Source organism: Mesoplodon densirostris, chromosome 2 (genome assembly GCF_025265405.1).
Source record: "Mesoplodon densirostris isolate mMesDen1 chromosome 2, mMesDen1 primary haplotype, whole genome shotgun sequence".
Taxonomy (NCBI): Eukaryota; Metazoa; Chordata; class Mammalia; order Artiodactyla; family Ziphiidae; genus Mesoplodon; species Mesoplodon densirostris.
Genome location: NC_082662.1, coordinates 193,075,907 through 193,097,463, shown reverse-complemented (window position 1 = coordinate 193,097,463; position 21,557 = coordinate 193,075,907). Strand labels below are relative to the sequence as shown.

The 21,557-nt window shown below is 49.3% G+C and overlaps 2 protein-coding genes across 5 annotated transcripts in view; both read left to right on the top strand.

The window, feature by feature from the left end:
• The first annotated feature begins 372 nt into the window (after positions 1–372).
• On the top strand, positions 373–13,881 carry ADIPOR1 (adiponectin receptor 1). Of its 2 annotated transcripts, none has more exons than XM_060091525.1 (8): positions 373–484; positions 6,323–6,557; positions 8,222–8,338; positions 9,365–9,536; positions 9,978–10,164; positions 11,158–11,345; positions 12,495–12,688; positions 13,035–13,881. In XM_060091525.1, exons 2-8 carry the CDS (start codon positions 6,417–6,419, stop codon positions 13,161–13,163), a joined length of 1,128 nt encoding a protein of 375 aa, XP_059947508.1. In that variant the 5' UTR covers positions 373–484; positions 6,323–6,416; the 3' UTR covers positions 13,164–13,881. The 2 variants fall into 2 exon arrangements, with proteins under 2 accessions (XP_059947508.1, XP_059947509.1); XM_060091526.1 differs by lacking the exon at positions 373–484 and adding an exon at positions 5,717–5,873.
• A 4,883-nt stretch (positions 13,882–18,764) lies between these two features.
• KLHL12 (kelch like family member 12) overlaps positions 18,765–21,557 on the top strand; it is a 28,370-nt gene continuing 25,577 nt past the window's right edge. Inside the window, exons 1-2 of one of the 3 annotated variants that reach the window (XM_060091523.1) lie at positions 18,765–18,844; positions 20,960–21,203. In XM_060091523.1, the coding sequence (XP_059947506.1) occupies positions 18,780–18,844; positions 20,960–21,203 (309 nt within the window). In that variant the 5' untranslated portion in view covers positions 18,765–18,779. Of the gene's footprint in view, positions 18,845–19,122; positions 19,238–19,303; positions 19,475–20,959; positions 21,204–21,557 lie in introns of those variants that run through there. The other 2 variants (XM_060091521.1, XM_060091522.1) reach the window with 2 other exon arrangements.

The following is a 21,557-nucleotide window of genomic DNA, read 5'->3' as shown; positions in this document are numbered from 1 at the left end:
TCCCCGCGAGGCCTTGCGGGGGGGGGGGTTACGATTGAAGCAGAGTGAGGGGGCGGGGCCCGCGCGCAGGAGGCGGGGCCGAGGGGAGAGGACCCGCGATTGGGACTTGAGGCGCCGCCGAGCCGCGAAGGGGGCGGGGCCGGATGAGGGGCGGGGCCCCGCGAGGGGAGGCGGGGCCGAGGGAGCGGGCCTGTGATTGGGACTGAGGAAAGATTGTCGGGCTGGAGGGGGCGGGGCCAGATGGAGGGGCGGGTCCCGCTCGGGGCAGGGCTGAGAGGCCGGCCTGTGATTGGGCCTCGCTGGGGCCAAGGGGGCGGAGCGCCCTGAGGACGTGACGCTCCCGCGGAGGTGACGCTGTGCGGTTGCGCGCCCCTTCCGGCGCGGGGAGGGCGCAGAAGATTCGGGCCGCTCGGCCACAGGCCGTCTCCAGCGCCGCGGGATGTAGCGCGGGGTCCGCGGCCCCGAGCAGAGCCCGCCGCCCGCCGTAAGTTTCCCGGGCCTCCGCGGCGAGCGGATGGGAAGGCAGGGGTCGGCCGGAGCGCGAGTCCCCCCGGGAGCCTCGGCGTGGGCCTGAGGCAGCAGCCGTGGAGCCGGCCTGCCCGGGCGTCCCGAGGGCTCCGAGGGCCCCGAGACCCCCGCCCGAAGCCGACCGCGCCTCCGGCCACTTCGCGTCGGGTGTCCACGTTCGTGGCCCCTCCCGTGCGCGCCGCGTCCCCCGCTGCCAACAGCCGTGGTGGCTGCCGTGCCTCCCCGTCGTCGGGGTGAGACGTCCGGATTTGGGCTCCGACTCGGGCCCGCCAGGCCGGAGCTGAGCCTGGTCCCAACGCCGCGCGAGGCCAGCGCGGAGGGGCTGCAGGCCTGGGTCGCGGAACCGCCTCTCTGCGGGGAGTACCCGCCTTTGGTGGCCTGAGGAGCTCCAAGGTTCCTAGACCGTGACGGTGCGCCCACCTTGATGGGGGAGAAGGGGACGTTGGTGGACAATTTGCCTTTGTTTAAGGTAGTCCCAAAAGCTGCAGTGTGAGCAGAATCTAAAGTACGTTAGGGAAAAACGAAATTTCATTCCCTCAGAAATCTCTCATTGATGCCATCCTATGTTTGAGATTTTTGGTCAAGCCTTCGAGTTTGAAGAAATTAGGTATGTTTTCTCCTTGGTTTCTGGTGCTACGTTGGCGAAAGGGAAACTGACAAGGCGAATTTCATTTACATAGTTTCAGGTGTCAGAGGAGCAACAGGAGGCCTACTAAGTACTTAGCTGGGTTAACCATAGTTTCCCCCCAGTATGTAGAAGAAAGGCTAGAAAACACAGCAGGGACTATATAGGCCACTGACTTAAATCAAGCGAACGCTATAATGGCTGGTTCTTTTCTGAAATGAAGTGATCGTGGGATCTGTCTCCTGCTTTTCTCTCTTAATAGAGGTTGCGTCACCGGTGATGGAGCAACTGTTGTTCCTTAGGTTTTGCAGTGTCCATACAGTAGTAGGAACTTAGGCGGGGTGGTGTCAAACAGGTTGCAGCATCAGGGTAATAGTTCCCAGCTTGCAGCCACTAAATTTCTTTATCCCAGGAGTAACTTCTGTGTTACCTTATAGTGGTTGATACTTGGGGAATCAATCTTTAAAAACTGCTGTGTTACCTGTCAGCAACCGTCTTAGGGTGGACCTCCACAAAACTATACCTAATTTCTGAGTAAAATCTGAAAGCATTCAATGCTCAGTGGCCAAGAAATTACATGATCCCCAGGGGATAACCAGAAATTTTAAGCAAACACTTTGCCTGCAAGTAGGAAGGAGACTCAGACAAGGGCGCAGCCTTAACCCAGTAGGCTCCCCATTGCTAATGGATAAAGTGCACCACCGTAGGTAGGCTTTTAGGCTGCCTCCAGTCTGGCCTCATTTTACCTTTCCAAGACCTTCCTTATGGAAGGTGGATTATTCACTGCCCTGGGGGCTTTGTTCTTTCAAGCCTGCCTAGGTTCATAGCACTACCCTTCTGGAATGCCTTGATCGCATCTTTACCTATCAAGGTCCTTTATTAAAATCTTCCACCATACCTTTCCTGATTATTCCAACTAAAATTGAGCTTTTCTTCTGAATTCCTCCAGCACTTCATGGCATTTAGCCTTGTAGTGGTTTTAGTAGAAAACAGAAGTTATTGCCTCCTCTTAAAAGAGGCCAGCAGCCATGCGAAGGCACTAACTGGTCTCTTTGCCTTCTCTGTAGCCACAGTGCCACGCGTGTTGTGTATAATCAGTGGTATTCGCAGATGGATAAAAGACATTTGCACTTCGTTCTCGGCCCAAAAGTTTGTTCTCTGTTTCCCGAAGAAATTTCCTTGACTCCTTTACTATAAAGCCAAACGGAGGGCTTCCCTGGTGGCGCAGTGGTTGAGAGTCCGCCTGCCAATGCAGGGGACACGGGTTCATGCCCCGGCCCGGGAAGATCCCACATGCCAGTGGAGCGGCTGGGCCCGTGAGCCATGGCCGCTGAGCCTGCGCATCCGGAGCCTGTGCTCCGCAACGGGAGAGGTCACAACAGTGAGAGGCCCGCGTACCACACACACACACACACAAGCCAAACGGAAAGTCTTTAACGCTCTTGCTACAGTCTCCTGTCCCATCTCCTTGTGATCATGCTGGTGAACTAAACAGTCATCTTTAAATCCAGAAGCTTTATTAATACTGGTGGGGTGTTTTCTGGTGCTGATACTCAACAAAGTTGTTACATTTTGTCCTTAATGTCCATTTGTCCCTCATGGCACACACTGGACTTTGTTCCTCTCACTGTACTCAAAGTTGATTCCCTTTTCCTGCTCAGAAATGTTGGGGATGTGATTAATATTTGTAAAGTTTTAGCTATCTTGGATTGAAGAGATCCTTGAAAGTGCCCTCTAGGCAAACTGATTCCAAGTGATTGGCTTTTAGACGTGCACTTTGTTTGCTTTTGTTTCATCGGGGCTTTCACAGTATAAAGTTATCACTATAATGTGTAACTATAGTGGCCATATATGTGTAATTTACTTAAAAGCCAGGTATTAAAAACAAGGACTGGTACGAAACGCCTTCATATTCCTGTATACTTTACTTTTTTTCCTTTTGTCATGGCATTTGAAAAGCTTACCTGTCTCTGGGATCAAAAAAAAAAACCAGACCCCTTCTGTTGGGATAGCTTTATCTGGAGGAGAGCTACAAAGTTACATTGTGATTTTTCACTGCAGACTCTAAGTCAGTGACACTGTGATCAAATAGGAAAGCTGAGGCTCCCTTACTGCTTGATAGTTTTCAAACATAAGCCTTTGCCTTGACTCATTCACCCCCCAGCAGTGCTATGAAACCACCTTCCCTAAGAAAGAGAGCAGACAGAGGAGAAGATGGCTATGTTCTTTGTCTTTACTGCTAGGCTAGTCTTGCTTTAGAACAATGTGAGTCATGTGGGCGTAAGATGGAGCTTACCCATGGAACCTGTGAGGGCCCAGGGACCCCAGATTAAAAACTCCTAGAAGAAGTTTTGTGCCTTTGACTCCAGGGAAGGAGTGTGCTATAGCCTGGAAAACTTGGGAACTGGTTCACAAAATAAATGTCTCCAAAAGTGTGAGGGAAATAAACTCACCAGGAAATGCTGGCAATTAAGAATCAGTCCTTTCCCTATTTTGGCACCAGATAATCTTATTTATAGGAGCACAAGCACCTCCCTGCCTCCACAGCTTTATTCTCTAATGTCATAGGTTTATCCAGTTGGAAAGCTTAGTGGTAAAGATTTATCAGCTTGAATTGAAGAAATCCCATCAAAAATGCACTCAGTGGAGTCTGGCCCAATTATAATGGCTATATTGGGTGTGGCGAGTTTGAGGGAAAATGTGTTTCCTCTAAAATAGGTAAGGATAGGAAAGCTAGCAGAAAGCTGAAGTACATTCGGCTCTCCTGAGGTTCCCAGAGTCAGTCTTAACACTTTAGGGGCTGAGGCTGGTGGTATATAGTAGAAACTGAAACGCTTGCTTGCAGTAATTCCCAGCTGTTTGTGTGGCCCACGCTGTCAAGTGATATTTTCAGGTCCTGGCATTCATTATTGGCTTTTCTTTCTTGCCAGACCTCCGACCCCTCTCTCTCCCTTTCCTGTCCCTGTGTTGCTACAGTTCAGAAGACCCAGCTGGACAGTGGACTTTGCTCACTATGGTGCCTTGACAGCACTCAAAGTAACAGAACTGAGTGTGTGGCCATCCTAGTTTAGGGGTTCTCCGTCCACTGTCCTCCTGGAGCAGCGCAGTTGTATCACTGGTTTTGTACACATCACAGATTACCTTATGCCATCTGATTACAGGCTCTTCCAAGACAGTGACTTAACTTGTTCAACTTTGTATTTGGCACAGTACCTTAACGTGCCTTAGGGTGCTGGCACTAAACATATTTGTTAAGTATTCAGTGAATGTGGTGGCTTACTCTGGGGAGAGGGACAGGAGGAAGCCCTACAAGCACGAGTCCAGAAACCCTTAGCTAGCAACAGAAGCTTCTTGCTGGAATGCCGCCTCATTCATTCATTCATTCATTTTGAAATACGTGTTCTGACCAAAATCAGGGATATGTATAAATTTGTGATCTATGTCGTGTTGTATCCCAGAACCCGAGAATATCTGTATCTATATATCTGTCTTAAGCCCTAGTGGCCACCCCTCAAATACTGGCAGCAGTATTCTGGAATAGCTGAGTATATTCCCCTTTTCAGACTTCTCCAAGACGCCCAAAGCTATTTATGTTTTCGCCCCAGTATAAATTATTTCTTATTTAAGCTGTTTACTCAGTAGTACTTCACTTTGAGGAAATATGTTTTGTGGTCAGCTTATTGAGAAAGATTTCCCAATGTTTCTGCTGACATGGTTGCCTATCTCTTGAGGTTTCAGAGGCCTCCAATTTCCTGTTCTCCTTGGGCTCAGTTGTTGGCTATGACTGTGGGCTGGCGTCTCTCTTGTCAGAGTCTTGCACTTGTGGAGGAAGAGGAACTGCTTGTGTGTTGACACCGAAGACAGGTCTGCGTGCACTGAGTTATGGGCGTCTCTTCTCTTGAACCAGCTCTGCCAGTAGCTTTCAGCTGTGCTTGTGTGCTGAGCGTAGAATGACTGTTTTGAAACTTGAGGATTGCCCTCACCTGACTGCATATATCGCATGATAATCCCTGAGAAGGAATTGAGATCACTGTTGGGTAAAACAAAGAACTGGTACAAGATGCCAAAGATGGATGTCTGGTGAACAGCCATGGGGGACGGACACGGTGCCTTGCTCGACTGCCCATAGGAAAGGTGTGGGTTGCCCGAGCTTCCTGTTTCCTCCCTGTCATGCAGCTCGCCCCGTGTGCAGGTGTTGCCTGGCCCTCTTTGCACTGCCCTGTGCTTTTCGGGGCTCAGATGACCCCAGTGCAAGAAAATGTGGATATTCTGGCTCCTCCTGCTGCGAGCAGGAAACGCCTCTGTTGCGGGGCTGGAAATCTTGGGGCACTTTCCTCCTCCTTTCCATACTGCCTTCGTCTCCCTGGGGCCTGATTAAAGACTCCTTCCTTACAGGATCTGTGTGCCTGTCTCAGGTCTCTGAAAAGCTCGTTTGAGTGGGGCGTAGGTCATGAGCCATGGTTGCTGGGACAGCTTGCTGAGCCGGTTGTTTGGTGACAGAGGGCAAGGCTGGGCTGCCTCCTGCCTTCAGCCTCCCGCGTCCAGGCAAGTTATTGCTGCTGTGAGAGGCGGCTGTGAGGAAAGCTTGCTGTCCAGGTGTCGAACCCGGGCTGTGATCCTATAAGAGAAGTAGCAGACCTGGCAGAGAAACTAACCACTGGGCACCTAGCCCACAGCCGAGTTCCTTTTGTGCGCAAGGCACGCGTGTCAGCATTCGTAGGTAAGGCCCACCGAGTTCCGTCGGCAGTTAGCTCATGTCTAAGCCAGAGGCCTCGCAGCAGACACAGCAGGTGTCGGCCTCCTGAGTCTCAGGGCCAGGACTTTGCAGGGCAGGGTAGCTCTGGGGCTGGTGGGCTAAACTCCGCTCCGTGCGCGTGGGAGGGACTTGCGGGTGGGTAGCTGTTCTTCTGTGGTGACTGTTCGGTGCAAAAAACAAATCCTTTGGAGGCAAGCAACTAGGTTTTCGGCCTTTTCTTTAAGATTAGTGAGATTCCAAGTAAAGGGTGATAGTTAAGAGGAGAACAGAAGCACTTAACTGGCCTCTAGGACTGGAGAGGCTGTGAGTCGAGCGGCTGTGTCTTAGTCCCCGTGTAATGGCTCATAGAAATGAGATGTAAGAGGAATAAATTGTCGACACCCTTCGTGTTTGGTGTTTGTGTTTGCTTTCAGTGTCTTCCATCACAGGGAACTCTCTGCCCCCTGGGGCCGAGAGACCCCACCCTTTCCCCAAGCTGAAGCCGCAGAGCATTGAGCTACCGGCCAGATGTCTTCTCACAAAGGACCTGTGGTGGCCCAGGGCAGTGGGGCTCCTGCCGGGAACAGGGAGGCGGACACAGTGGAGCTGGCTGAGCTGGGCCCCCTGCTAGAGGAGCAGGGCAAGCGGGGCGTCGCCAGCCCAACCAAAGTAAGTTGTCCCCCCAGGGCCCGCCTCTCCCCTTAGGCCTCTTGGCCTCCCCAAGGGACTCTCTCTATCCCAGTGCTCAACACGCTGTAGTGTAACTCTTTTTATCTGTTTTTCCCACTGTAAGCGGTTGCTTATACCCCAGTGATTAGCACAAGACCTGAAATTCTACAAGTGGCCAGTGCCTGTCTGTGGTTGAAGCAAGGAAGCAGTCAGGCAAGATTAGGCTGGGCTTCGTATAATGAACAAACAAAAACCCCTGTAGCGAGTGAAGTAAGCCAGAAAGAGAAAAACAAATACCGTATGCTAACACATATATGTGGAACCTAAAAAAAATGGTTCTGAAGAACCTAGGGGCAGGACAGGAATAAAGATGCAGACGCAGAGAATGGACTTGAGGACACGGGGAGGGGGAAGGGTAAGCTGCGACGAAGTGAGAGAGTGGCATGGACATATATACACTACCAAATGTAAAACAGATAGCTAGTGGGAAGCAGCCGCATAGCACAGGGAGATCAGCTCGGTGCTTTGTGAGCACCTAGAGGGGTGGGATGGGGGGGGGAGAGGCAAGAGGGAGGAGATATGGGGATATTTGTTTACATACAGCTGATTCACTTTGTTATACAGCAGAAACTAACACAACAGTGTAAAGTAGTTATACTCCAATAAAGATGTTAAAAAAAAAACAAACGTGTAGCTTTGACAAGGTAGAAGTCTCCCTCATAGAAGAGTTCTGGAAGTAGCCGCTGCAGGCTGGTGTGGACGCCGCACTCCGGGCAGGCACCTGTCCTGCTCTTCCATCTCATTCTTACTGTGTCACCGAGGGGCGGGGCTCGGGGAGCAGGGCCCGCCCTTCCTGAAAGCACCTGGCAGCACTTCGTGCACATCGGTGTGGTCTTTTCATTTTGCCTGAGCAAAATTGCAGTAGCATTGCCACCCTGAGTGAAACCAAGGACTCCGTTACGGAGGGGCAGAGGGGTCTGCATCAGTCTGTGTTGCGAAATCTAAGAGGAAGCATCACAGGGGAAAGAGCAGCCGGGAGGAGGAGCTGCTGTCCGCGTCCACGGCCCGGAGCCCCTCCTTGGGAGGCGAGGGCTGTCGAGCTGAACAGTGTTTCAGGCCTCCCTGCAGCACAGGAGGGCCTGCAGCTTCTTCCGCGGAACCAGTTCTGAGGCCCTGCTTCTCCTGGGAGCTGCTGTGGATGCAGAGTTTCAGTCGCCGTGGCATCCCCAGAGCCAGTGGACAGAGAACTGCACAGATTTAAATTGTTAGGGGAATCTCTGAAACTCCGTCTTTTTCATTCTTTTGAGCATTCAGTGATCTGGAAGAGAGAAATATTTGGGAAATTGGGGCAAGTTCAGAACCGCTGTCTTAGCGATAAGGGTGGGCTCTTGGGACTTACAGAGCATGTAGGCCTGGTGCGCTAGTCCCGTGTGCCTCGGGTGCCAGTCTCCATCCGTCTGTCCCCCATGTGCTGCGTTGGGCTTTCGCTCCAGCATTTATAGAGTGCTAAACTTGTGCACTGTCATGCTGTAGGAGAAAAGGCCACAAGGCTGGTGTGTGGGAGAGCGGCTGGGCAGAGGGCAGTGAGTTGGGGTTTCTCTGGATCGCTTGCTCTGGACTAGGGGACTCCTGGGGGGCGTGGTGTGTGTGTTTCGTTCCTGCAGGCTGAAGAAGAGCGGGCATGCCCAGTGCCTCAGGAAGAGGAGGAGGAGGTGCGGGTGCTGACACTGCCCCTGCAAGCCCACCATGCCATGGAGAAGATGGAGGAGTTTGTGTATAAGGTCCTGTCCTGGGTGGGGGAGGGCAGGCTCACCTGGGCTCCCCCCACCTGGCAGGCATGCACTTGGGGGAAGAGCTTTTGCTCCTGTGCGTGGGCTTGCTTTTCTTTACGGTGAAGTAAATCAAGGGGAATCTGGCTAAATTTTTACTGCCTACTGTGTTGGCGTTGCTCAAAATATATTCTAAAACAGGAGTTCTTAATTATTTTTGCTGTCAGTCCCTTTGGCAGTCATCAGGATATGTGAATGTGATATAGAAGCACGGCACCTTTATTAATACGTTAACTATGCATGACAAGCTATAATGTATTTTATTAGAATTTATAATTTCTAAATGGTAATGAGTAGAAACAATATTTTGATTTCTGCAAAACTAGTGTATGAACATATCTGTGATTTCTATTGGTGACAGAGTCACAAATTCTAATACTAGACTTGCTCATACTTATAACTGAGGGAAATGTTACATTTAGTTAGAAGTGATTGAAAATAAAAATTTTTTTTCCATCCAAATTTCCAACACTGTCCACTGTCCATACGTCCCAGGTTAAGAAGCCTCGCTCTGAAAAGTCATAGGCTCAACCCAGTGAGAACTTAGTACCTAAAGGGGGGAAAGGATGGACAGGCGGCCACCAGAGTCGCCGGGGGCAGAGGGGCGGAGGGGTAAATGTATATTTTTAAAACCATATATATAATTTCTATTTCCTTGTTTTCATTCACTCCATCTACTGAATTTTAAAACTCAAGTAGCTGAAAGGAGGTCCTGCCATATTCTCTTTAAAGACTGAGAAACACTTATCTACTTACCTAAGCATATCCAGGTGAACTCTCATGACACAAGAACAAAGCCATTCACGAGCCGTTGGTCCTGGGGCAGCCTCGCTCGTGCTGTGTCTTGGCTTCTCTGGCCCCAGGCTGGCCCCGCCGTTCCCCGGACCCCTCTGGAGCCGGGCTGACACTCTCCTTCACCCCTCATCATTGGGGAGGCTCGTGTCCTCCGGGCCCCGCTTAGAGAGTGTGTGGTTCCAGGTGTGGGAAGGGCGCTGGAGGGTCATCCCCTACGATGTGCTCCCCGACTGGCTGAAGGATAACGACTACCTGCTGCACGGCCACAGGCCGCCCATGCCCTCCTTCCGGGCCTGCTTCAGGAGCATCTTCCGCATCCACACGGAGACCGGCAACATCTGGACCCACCTGCTTGGTGAGTGGTCTGGGTGGAAAGTCAGACTTTTTGTCTCCTTAAATGCCCAGTACTTGTACAGCCTTTGTCCATGGGAAAGAAAAACAACACTGTTGTGACCGTTTGACAGCTGGCGTCGTGCCTTTCGACTAGCAGTGAACTTGCTGGGCCCTTCATCGCTGGTCTGTACGGCGGGGGTGGGAGGCCTAGAAGCGGGAGGAGACGACGTCCTCTGTGGTCAGCACCGTCCCCGGTGCAGGCAGCTCCCCCCACTTCATGGTCCCCGCGGTAGGAGCAAAACGCCAGCATTTCCGAGGATGCTCTTCCTGTCTGGGTTTGTGCGACGGGTGCCGTTTTCTCCGGAAGCTGTCGACCGCGGTGCCCACAGCTCAACCTGTGGCTTTAGTGCTGGTTTAACTCATCACACATTCCCTTTTTCCCCTTCTTCTCTCCGTCCTGTAGGTTTTGTGCTGTTTCTCTTTCTGGGAATCCTGACCATGCTCAGACCAAACATGTACTTCATGGCACCCCTCCAGGAGAAGGTGGTGTTTGGGATGTTCTTCCTGGGCGCGGTGCTCTGCCTAAGCTTCTCCTGGCTCTTTCACACCGTCTACTGTCACTCAGAGAAGGTCTCTCGGACCTTTTCCAAGTGAGTGAGAAGAGCGTCGGTAGGGGACGACCGTGCACCGTTCACACCTTGCAATCCAGGTGCCGGCGGGGTCCCGGGAACTCCAGCAACTCCGGAAGAGTCCCTGATGTGCCAGAGGAAGGGCTTTCTGTTTTGCGGGTATAAGAGGGTCAGGAAGCTTTTCTCTTAAATCCTTCATGAAAAGTTTCACTGCAGCCTCCTCAACAGATGGAGCCCAGTTGCGGGTATATTTTCTCCCTGTGCAGTGCTGCCCTTTGTGAAATTTGGGGTCCCAGTGGGCTGCTCTCGGGCCGAGTACCCAGTCCTGTCCTAGCTTCCTGGTGGCCCAAGCCGTTCAGGACGTGGCAAAGTTTCTGTGCTCCGTCCTGCTAGAGCTCTGACCCACCAGTCCAGTAAAGCTTATCTTTGCTGCCCACATACTGCTGGAAGCCCCAGATGTCCATCCTCTAAGGCTCTCCTTATTCCCCAGTTCTGAGCCTGGAGTTCTGTTTGTTTGCTTGTTTTTGGTGGTGGTGGTGGTGGTGGTTTTGGAGGTGATGGTGAGTTATTTTGTTTTTCTCAGTAACACCAGTAACAAGAATACATTTTTATCTTTAAGAAGTCGACTAAAGCAGAACAGTACACCTTAATAATACTCCCAATTGAAGGGTTTTGTTTTTAGAACTCAACCTATCAGAACTGGGGAATACTCAGAGCCCTTCCTGCGTGGAAGCTGGAGACTGGCTGGACTGTGATGGAATTCCTGAATTTAAGTGTCCGTGAGGGGGATGTAGGACCAGGGGAAAGGGATACAGTTCAGACTTTTCCACTGCAAAATAGAAGTGCTTGACCTCATGGGATTTTGATTCAGGATATAGGACAGATCGAGTGGGAAGTGAGGGGCTGGGGGCGGTCACCTCTGAGAGCCGCTGGAGAACAGAGAGAACTGGCTAACCAAGCCCTAGGAGCTCTTCACTTGTCCCCCTGCTCCGCTCATTCTGTGGCTCTTTTCAGGCTGGACTACTCAGGGATCGCCCTGCTCATCATGGGGAGCTTCGTGCCCTGGCTCTATTACTCCTTCTACTGCTCCCCGCAGCCACGGCTCATCTACCTCTCCAGCGTCTGTGTCCTGGGCATCTCTGCCATCATTGTGGCCCAGTGGGACCGGTTTGCCACTCCTAAGCACCGGCAGACAAGAGCAGGTGGGTCGGAAGACAGAGCGTAAACCTCATAGGTATTTGGACCTTGAGCCCAAGGGGGTCAACCCTGGGCCCCCACTCAGACCCTGATCTGTGTTTAGAACTTTCAAAACAGCGTGCATCTTCAAAGATCAGTTCTCCCCCAGCTTTCATACTATTTCAGTAAAATGTTAATAGGACAGATAATTACCAGCCTGGTCAATGAGCTACAAGTATAGACAAGACTGCTCTTACATTTGGTTTGAGGAAGTTAAATAATGTACAAAGCAGTCATTTTAGTGACCTGAGGGTCACTGAGCTCAGTCCTGAGCTCAAACCAAGGGGCTGAAATTAAACCACCCCAAGTTATTTTACTAAGGGAATGGAAGGCTTGGCTTGGTAAATAAAGTACCCTGGGCATAAACACTGTTACCAAGTAACACGATAGCTGTGAGCGTAAACATCTTCCTCCTGTCTCATCCAGACTCAAGCTTTATTACTCGCAGCAACACGTCGATTAGCGCTAGTCTTCGGTCCCTTTAGACTGAACATCTGCTGTGTTTTAACCTTCATTTAAAATAATTAAGTATTCATCAAGTGCCGACCACGTGCCAGACTGATGCTTTACCAAGGCCGTCTGCAGAAACGGAGAGGCGGTCCCTGCCCTGCGGTTGCGTGTAGGGCGGTGGTGTTGAGCCGGCTCCCGTTCTGTCCGTCCGTTTACTTACTTTGTGTCCAGTGGCCACTGACGACTTCCAGTCTGGGTCTGTCTGTCTCCTCAGGAGGTCAGGGTCCTGATCTTAATGGGAAACCTGTCTTGCTCCTCCCTGGCTGGCAAAGCACCTGAGGCCTCACCGTGTCAGTCGGTTCTGTACTCAAGGCAGCCATCAGGAAGTTCTGACCTACACGGTCGCCTAGGCTGCTTCACGGATAGTGAAGAATGTGAGACGTTTGTTCTTGGCGCTCCTTAGGAGGGAGTAGCTATATGAGCATCTACACAGCCTTCTTCCCATTCTGAATGCTAAAGAAATGTTTGCCGAGTGTTCTCCATCTTGCGCTAAATTTCCAATAAACATGTACTGTTCACCAGAAGGTAGCTCACCAGCGTGAGATAGCAGGGCCTTCCAAGCGGTGCTGTTTCCACGCCTGATGCTCTGCCTCCGCTTTGTTAAGGGGTGTTCCTGGGGCTTGGCTTGAGCGGCGTCGTGCCCACCATGCACTTCACCATCGCGGAGGGCTTTGTCAAGGCCACCACGGTGGGCCAGATGGGCTGGTTCTTCCTCATGGCCGTGATGTACATCACCGGAGCCGGCCTTTACGCCGCGCGGATTCCTGAGCGCTTCTTCCCTGGAAAATTCGACATATGGGTAAGAAACGACACTTCAGCGGGGCCTGTGGTGGTGAGACCGGCCCACAGGTAGAGCTCGGAGTCCGAGGCAGTGAGAGACATGGGTCAGGTAGTGTCTGGGGGTGCACTCGAGTTCCTGCGTGCATGTCCGTGCATGTAGGTGGGAGAATAGCGGGGAGGGCAGTGACCAGTAGTCACATTGTGGCGTATCCCTGACAGGGCTTAACAATTTTTTTTCTCCAACACATCTATCACTTTTATGGTGTAAAAAATTTTAGGGAGGAACGAGGAGAGGCGAGTGCCTTCTCTTCTTCCTCCAGCCTTCCATGCCGTCCCCCTGAGGCCCCTCTCTTGTGTCCCTGCAGTTCCAGTCTCATCAGATCTTCCACGTCCTGGTGGTGGCAGCCGCCTTTGTCCACTTCTACGGGGTCTCCAACCTTCAGGAGTTCCGATACGGCCTGGAAGGGGGCTGTACTGACGACTCCCTCCTCTGAGCCGCCCCGCAAGGGCACAGCAGGAACTTCCCAAGTGCTTTTAAAATAACTTCTTTGCTGAAGTGAGAGGAAGAGTCTGAGTTGTCTTGTTTCTAGAAGAAACCTCTTAGAGAATTCAGAACCAACCGAGCTTCAGCCCACTTCACACTCACCGGGCAATAAACTCTCCATTCCCTCGCTGAGAGCAGTGGGGATGGGCAGACATGGCCGCGCCCCCCTCGGTAAGGCAACTACTGTCCCCTCACAGAGACGGGGCTTTGAAGCTCATGTTGAGATTTTACCCCTCCTCCCACCATTCTGGGGAAAAATGGACTGGGACTTTTCAGAAATTCTGTTTCTGGAAGAAACTGTCCCTCCCTCACCCCCATCTTGACTTTGTAACCTGGCTTATAACAGGCCATCCGTTTTTGTAGCACACTTTTGCAAAACAGTTATAAACTCGTCCATCTTTCTAGGGCCTGGACTTGCTCACACAGCAGGAAGAGCAAAGCCACCAACTTTTACACAGCCGGCTAATCATGGAAGTGTGTCCAGGCTTCAAATAACTTGAGTTTTAATGTTTTCTTGGCAGAGTAATGTAAAATTAAAGTGGGGAAAGATATTTAATATTTAATACTAAGCTTTAAAAAGAAACCTGCTATCATTGCTATGTATCTTGATGCAAAGACTATGATGATAATAAAAGAGTACAGAAGACACTTGGCATTCAAAGATTTAACATGTGTGGTCTCAGCTATTTGCACATAAGTCCAGAGGATTAAGACCAGTGAAATCATTTGAGATTCTGCCGAGGCACAAATCTGAATCATAGGTATTGACAGGCTGGCATGTGTGGGCCAGCAAATGAGCCTAACTGAACTCCTAGCATCTGCTGCTCCAAACCGCTCTACGTGTCTCCACTTAGCGCACAGACATCTCCTGGAGAAGTTGGTGTGCTGCAGTGTTCAGTAATTAGAAGATAGATACCTGCCTTGTGAGCATCAAAGGCCTACCACATGATATTAATACTCTAGACTTTAGTTCTTTTAAAACTGCCCTGATTAAGGTTGTCTCGTCAAGAGGTTATTCCATGCCTTTTTGTGCCTTTGCAAATTGTCCTCAGCCTGACGAGTTCTGTTCATTGGATGCAAAAGGCCTGCAGTAGTCACTTCTGAGCTAGTGTAGGCATTGGATGGGAATCTTTTTTTTTTCTTTTAATTTAATTTCTGGCTATGCCAGGTCTTAGTTGCAGCACGAGGGATCTTCGTTGCAGCACGCAGACTTCTTAGTTGCAGCATGTGGACTCTTAGTTGCGGCATGTATGCGGGATCTAGTTCCCTGACTAGGGATCGAACCCGGGCCCCCTGCATTGAGAGCACGGAGTCTTACCCACTGGACCACCAGGGAAGTCCCCAGATGGGAATCAAGATTCTTGAGTTACAGAGTTGGGTTCACTTTAAGGGTCAAGTCTGTACAACTAGGAGAATAAGTGATCCTTTTAAAAAATAATCCAACTAGGCCAACAAATCTCTCCCTCCGGTGGTAATCAGGGAAATGTAAATTAAAACCAAACTGATAAACCATTTTACTCCTACCAGACTGGCACAAATTAAAAGTCCTAAGACTGTTGGTATGGATGTGAAGCAGACCAGATGCTGCTGGTGGAACCGTAGGACCACTTTGGACATGGTGGAGTATACATGTTACAACATTCGAACATTACATGAAACAATACAATGTGAGATGCATCTGATATCTATCCTAGGTTACTTCATTTAAAAAATGCTGGTTCTGGGGTTTCCCTGGTGGCACAGTGGTTGAGAATCCGCCTGCCAACGCAGGGGACACGGGTTCGAGCCCTGGTCTGGGAAGATCCCACATGCCGCAGAGCAACTAAGCCTGTGTGCCACAACTACTGAGCCTGTGCTCTAGAGCCCGCGAGCCACAACTACTGAGCCCAAGAGCCACAACTACTGAAGCCTGCACACCTAGAGCCCGTGCTCCGCAACAAGAGAGGCCACCGCAGTCAGAAGCCTGTGCACCACAGTGAAGAGTGGCCCCCACTCGCCACAACTAAAGAAAGCCTGCGCACAGCGACACGGCCAAAAATAAATTTTTTTTTAAATGCTGGTTCTGACCCACTAAGTTGTTTCATAACTCATCAATGGGTCACAAATCACATTCTGAAAAACACTACCCTTGAGAAACTTAGCTTGTACTAACAGATTCATTGTAGCTTTGCCTAGTAGCAACATACTGCAGACAAGCCAACCGTCCAGAACTTTGAGTGGAAAAATAAATCTTGGTTTATTCTTATGATGAAACACTATAGCAGTGAGAGCTAGTTATAGTGATGACAACATGGTTGAATCTCAAGGTTCGGAGGAGGGAGTGGGGCTACTTGGAGTAATATATCTGGTGTGATTGCACTGATGTACTGTTCAGAAATGTGCAAAGTTAATGACAGCTTAAGGGTACAAACATGGTAAATACTTTAAAAAAGGAAATGTTAATTCAGAAAAATGGTTACCTCTGAAGGGGAAAGGACAGGGTAACATACTGGATATTTCTAAAGTAAAGCTTATATTTATTAAATTGGAGGTGCATACCTGGGTCTTCTTTATACTGTGATCACTTTTTCTTGCATATATAATAAGTATATCTGTTTAATGCAAAACATTTTTAAGTTTAAAAAAGTACTTAGGGGGCTTCCCTGGTGGCGCAGTGGTTGGGAGTCTGCCTGCCGATGCGGGGGATGTGGGTTCGTGCCCCGGTCCGGGAGGGTCCCGCATGCCGCGGAGCGGCTGGGCCCGTGAGCCATGGCGGCTGAGCCTGCGCGTCCGGAGCCTGGGCTCCGCAACGGGAGAGGCCACAGCAGTGAGAGGCCCACGTATCACACACACACACACAAAAGTACTTAGGGAGCTGATAGCGGAAGTCTCAGACTGCTGACCTGCAGGCTGCAAACATTCACAAACGTGACCTGTTTGGAAACAATCAACCTCGGCCCAATAGCGGCTGTGTCTTTACAGAGGGCTGCACTCTCAGGTTCATCCTCGGCCCTACCCAGCAGTGTGGTCACCTGCCTAGTCCCTGGAGGCATCTGAGTTTGCAACCACTAGTATAGAAAGAACTGGAAGGAAACGGAACACATCTGCTCCAACTCCATCCATGTTGTACTTGAGGAAATATGAGACCCACAGCAATTGGTGAGACCCCACGTGTATGTGCTTCATCATCTTCCAGTAGACAGGACCAGGGAAAGAGTCTGAGCGAGACATCTTCTTTGATGTCTTGAGCATCTTCTTTGTACTTTTCATGTTATTTTATGTCTTTATTTTTAACCCTGTTAAGTAGGTGGTGTTATCCCATTCCACAGATGAAGAAATTAAGGCCCCAAAAGACCAAAACTTTTTCACAAGATGACAGGATTGCAGTATCTGAATCCAGATCATTCTGACTTAAACCCCAGGTTCTAAAGCCTCAGATCATTTAAAAATCCTGATTTCACTATCCCTTACCTTTACCAAAACTGCTAGCTAGCAGCAGGTGAATATTACCTTCTTTCTCTAACCGCATGCTATGGTTCATGCACTTCCTAAATACTTGTTGAGGACCTGCGGTGTGCTAGGCAATATAGGAGAAAAGTGATGACAGAAACACTGATAAGTTTTGATTAAAGAAAGGCCAAGAATAAAAGCTAAGAATCTGACTCTATCCTCTTCCTAACAATAAGTAAACAATTAGGGAAGAGACTAATCTCTAGCTATAGAACATCTATTGTCTTGCAATCTAAGAAAGGTTCAGCACAGCAATATGTTTGGGAGAAGTCCTTGATGTAAAAGTGGCTCACAGAGGAGTCCCATCTCCCCCAGGAAGTGCCTTCCTTGGTATCTGTGTTATCACTGGTCAGGAGCAGGAACCAGCCCTTGGGAGGCGTGAGGTAGGCCTGGGTGCAAATTCACGATGAATTTCAAAGCAGCAGCTGGGGCCCTGCTGTGATTACATTCAGTAATTAAGAGGTGCATTCTCATTTCTGCCATACTCTGGTGGCACAAAAATGCAATGCTCTCTGCCTAGCTGGTTTAGAGATTTGACCTACATGCTACGTACTTGATCTAGAGTTCCACAGCACATCCCTGTTTTCCCTTGCTGAAACCTTTCAGTAGCTGTAAACACCCAGAGTCATCCCTGGAGTCCAAACAAAAAGGCAGGGCAATGCGTGGAACCTGGCTGATGGACTCACCTCATCCAGACACAGCCCTCCAACAACGGACTTAAGAAACTCAGAATCAGTCTGGGCTGTAGCGTACTGAGTCAGATGTCCAAACGACTAGAAATACTCTCACTTGAGGACCGTGTTCCCACAACTTAAGCACTCAAAACATGCTAGGGCTGTACCCTTGAAGAAAACAGAAGCCTGAACTAGTTCCCACAGTGTGCTGCCTTTCTTGCTAGCAGTTTCTCCATCTTTTACTCTCAGGAAAAGGAGTGCGCATATTCTAAACAAAGCCCCTTTTATTAAGTTCCCTCTCATATTTGGAAAAACTCTCAGTTTAGCAGCCAGGAATTAGGCAATATCATTAAAGCATCTGGGTGCTATTCTGCAACCAGAAAACAAGGGATTATTTTTATTTAAATTATACATATTTTTAATTCACATGATGCAAAATTCAAAAGGCATAAAAATATATAGAGGAAAAAAATCTCCCTCCCACCCTGTCTCCCAACCAACCAGTTCCTCTCTCCAAAGAAACTAATGTTACTACTCTATTTCGTATTATTCCAAATGCAATTTTTATACATATACAGGCAAATACGACTATTTATATTTCCCCAACCTTTTTACACAACTAATAGCAAAGTATGCACACTTTTCTCAACTTCATGGTATTGAACTGTATGGATGTACTGTACGTTACTGAACCAGTCCCCTACTGATGGGCGTTAAACTTGTTTTCAATACAATCTACAAACAACCTTGCACACACATCGTTTTACATATGTGTGAATGTATACACAGGATAGATTTATTAAAATCGCTGTTAAAGGATATCTGCATTCATCATTTTGGTGAACTTTTCCAAAATGCCCCCCATAAAACTTGTACCAATCCTGCACTCACGATATGTAAATCAGAGAATTTTAGATCAGAGATACGATATGAGAGATGGAAACACTACGTAAAATTAGACTGCTACCCACTTGGCTATAGTTTTATTATCCCTAAAGAATCAAAGGCCCCACAGAGGAAAACAGTACAAACACAACTGGTTTGGACCTTCACATGAATTGAATCAAGGAACCTCATTCCCTTCTGAGCCACTGAGATAAGTGCGCCGAAATCAATCAGAAGCTCAGCATCCAAGAGCTGTGAAAGGCAGCAGAAGCGTAACAGGGGAGATGAGGACTCCTGGGACTTCTAAGAAGATCCTTCGCAATCTCCCTCGCAGTGTGCAGCTTCTAGAGACCGCAAGTTCCTTCCACTTAACTGTCTCGGAGTGCAGAAGCAGAGGAGAACCACCCAGCGGTGATGACAGGCCCGACTGTGATGCAGAGAACGCTGAAGTCCGTGGTCGAAGGACTCACAGGATTCTCACCACAGCGATGGTCGGCCCGAAAAGGCCATTGTGGACAATGCAGGTGAAGAAATTGGAAGCCTCCGTGGGTTTACTCGATGTAAGAGGGCTCCTGAATACCTGTCAGGTAAAACACTCCCTGCAGTCAGCCCCTTAGCTTAGAAATCTCTGGAATCCTCTCAGTCCGCCGCGCCTCGCGGCCCTGGGGAACAAGGCCTCAGCCGGTCACCTGGCTGGGGCTGCACCCCGGCCCTCGCGCCCGTACCCGCCTCCGCCCCCAGTTCCCCGCCCCCAGTCACCCAAACCCTCCGCGCTGCTTTCTCCGGGCTCGCAGAAGCCGGCAATGCGCACCCTCGGGTCAAGTGACGTGGCCACTCACGTGACAGGGTGGGCGTGACGTCATCACCGCGCGCGGCCGCCGGGACCGCGCCGGAGCCTCCGGGTCGGGGCGGCGGCGCTTGGGTTCTTCCCGGGCTGCCCGCTTGCCCCGCGCCCAGCCCACGGGCCGGAGCGCAGGTGAGTGGCCCGGGGGCGTCGGCCGACGCCCTGCCCTGCCGCCCCTCCCACCGTCGTCCCCTCCGGGCGAGGAGGAGTCTCCTGGCGTGCAGCGCCCCGACCTCCGCCTGCAGGCTGTCGGGTAGCACAGCATCGCTCCTCGCCCGCCGGGAAGGCGGCCCCTCCGCAATTCGACGCCGCCCAAGGCTTCCGCGGCGCAGCCGCTCCACTGGGAGGCTCGCGGGAGCCCTGGGCCAGGTCACCTCGGGGCGGAGGGCGGAGGTCGGGAACCCCGGGAGGGAGACCGAGCCGCGTTGGGGTCGCGTTGGTCTGACAGGCCGAGCCAGGTCATAACCCCCCGAGAAGGTCTTCACCGTAAAGGGGAGGGGGGGGTCTGTGCAGACCTTTCTCACATCTCCAGAGTTGAAACTAAGTTGACTTAAGGAAAATCTTTTTGAAAATCATCTTATGCTTTGATGAATCACCTTTTCTGTAAAATGGGTCTTGCGGAGTGGTTGGAGCGCTCATAGAACAATACCCTAACTATAAACAGGGGTAGGTGAGAATTTAGGATCTCGTTTTTCCTATTCATATGAAATTATGGTTGTGAGTTGTGGACTCTTGAAAACCATAGATTGATTTTATTTTCTTGGATCCTTTCAGAAAGTTTTGGATTCCACATAAGACAGACTCTCTTAATAACCACCCCATTTCATTCCCCAGAAATTTTCCTGGAAGCAAATAAACAACAACAACATAAATAGTGTGACTAAAGCCTGTCGACAACCATGAAAGTACTTCTTACATTGATTCTTTTTTATATGTAACCTATTGATATTACTGAGTTCATTTAATTGATGCATACAGGTGAACTTTACAAGTGACTGGCTATGGCCGTGAAATTAATCGTAGAGTTTTGATAGGTTTCTATCCTAGCAAGTCTCTCTCTCTCAGTATAGAAGAATTACTGCAAATATTGATTTGTTAATGCTGATTGATGTTTACTAATAGAGTAGGGAGACCCTTCTATAGAAGAGCTTCAGTAGCTTAAGAGAAAGTTCATAAATAAGCTTGCATGGTTTCCATTATTCAGTATAGGTATTGGGTCCTCATTTGAAGTTTCACTTTAAGAAGAAATCCAGATATAGTTGGAAGTCATCATAAGTAATTATTTGTGTGCTTCTTTAGAAAAAAAGTTTATTTTTACTGATACTGGCCTTTATCGCCCTAGGTTGAATACGCAGTTTTTCTTTTCTTGTGTTTTATTACTAACCATTTATTATACACTTGCTAGGAGAGAAAAAAATATATAAAACAGGGTCCCCACCCTCTAAGTATTTACCTACTTAATCTACTTAAGGATTAGAGTTATATTAAAAATAGTGATGTCACACCGTTAAGAAATTTTATCTTCTCATTTTATCATGTGCGACAGCAGCCTTGTGAAGATAGGCAGGAAATGTATCGTCTCTTTCTACTTACAGTACAGTTGCATACTGATTCCAATAAATGTCCAGTGGTTTGGGCACTCGATGATAATGGAATTCAGAGGAAGAAGAGATCATTTTTACTCGGGATAGTTAGTGGCTAGATTGTGTTGGTAATACCAGGAATAGGAGTGCTTCCTACTTGTGGATGTTTGAGTCCCATGGAGCCTCCTTAATTTGTAAAGCTAACTGAATATATTTAGTTTCTCCAGTCCTTCAGATATGCTCATTGTTTTTTTTTTTTTTTTTCTCTCTTGTACCTGCAGAATCCAAGGATCCCTTTCATTCTCTCTCCATATTGCCTGATGGGAGGCATTATGGCCCCCAAAGACATAATGACAAATACTCATGCTAAATCCATCCTCAATTCCATGAACTCCCTCAGGAAGAGCAATACCCTCTGTGATGTGACACTGAGAGTGGAACAGAAAGACTTCCCTGCCCATCGGATTGTGTTGGCTGCCTGCAGCGACTACTTCTGTGCCATGTTCACCAGTGAGGTAGGTGGTGAGTCATCTCCTCACAAGTGAAACCTCACACGTCACTTCACAGTTGTCTCATTTCACTGAATAAAATAGTAGAAGTTGGACGTAATGGTGAATTTCTATAGTATGGTGTTAAATGGGCCGACTCTGGATAAGATCTGCCACTTGACTGTGCCTCAGTTTTCTCATCTCTGAATGAGGGATAACAGTAATACACAATAGCATACGGTTACTGTTACAGTTACTTGAGAAAATTACATATGACGTGCTTAGAACAATGTCTAGCATGTAGTAAAACAAATACCAGCTATTGGATTTTACTTACTGTTTCTTAAATTTAAATTTATTTATTTATTTATTTTTGGCTGT

Bases quoted from the DNA above. Each gene is read 5' to 3' on its own strand.
- ADIPOR1 (XM_060091525.1), top strand. From the start codon at position 6,417: ATGTCTTCTCACAAAGGACCTGTGGTGGCCCAGGGCAGTGGGGCTCCT. The intron at 8,339-9,364 runs GTCCTGTCCTGG...GTGTGGTTCCAG, and splicing joins TGGAGGAGTTTGTGTATAAG to GTGTGGGAAGGGCGCTGGAG. The intron at 12,689-13,034 runs GTAAGAAACGAC...GTGTCCCTGCAG, and splicing joins CTGGAAAATTCGACATATGG to TTCCAGTCTCATCAGATCTT.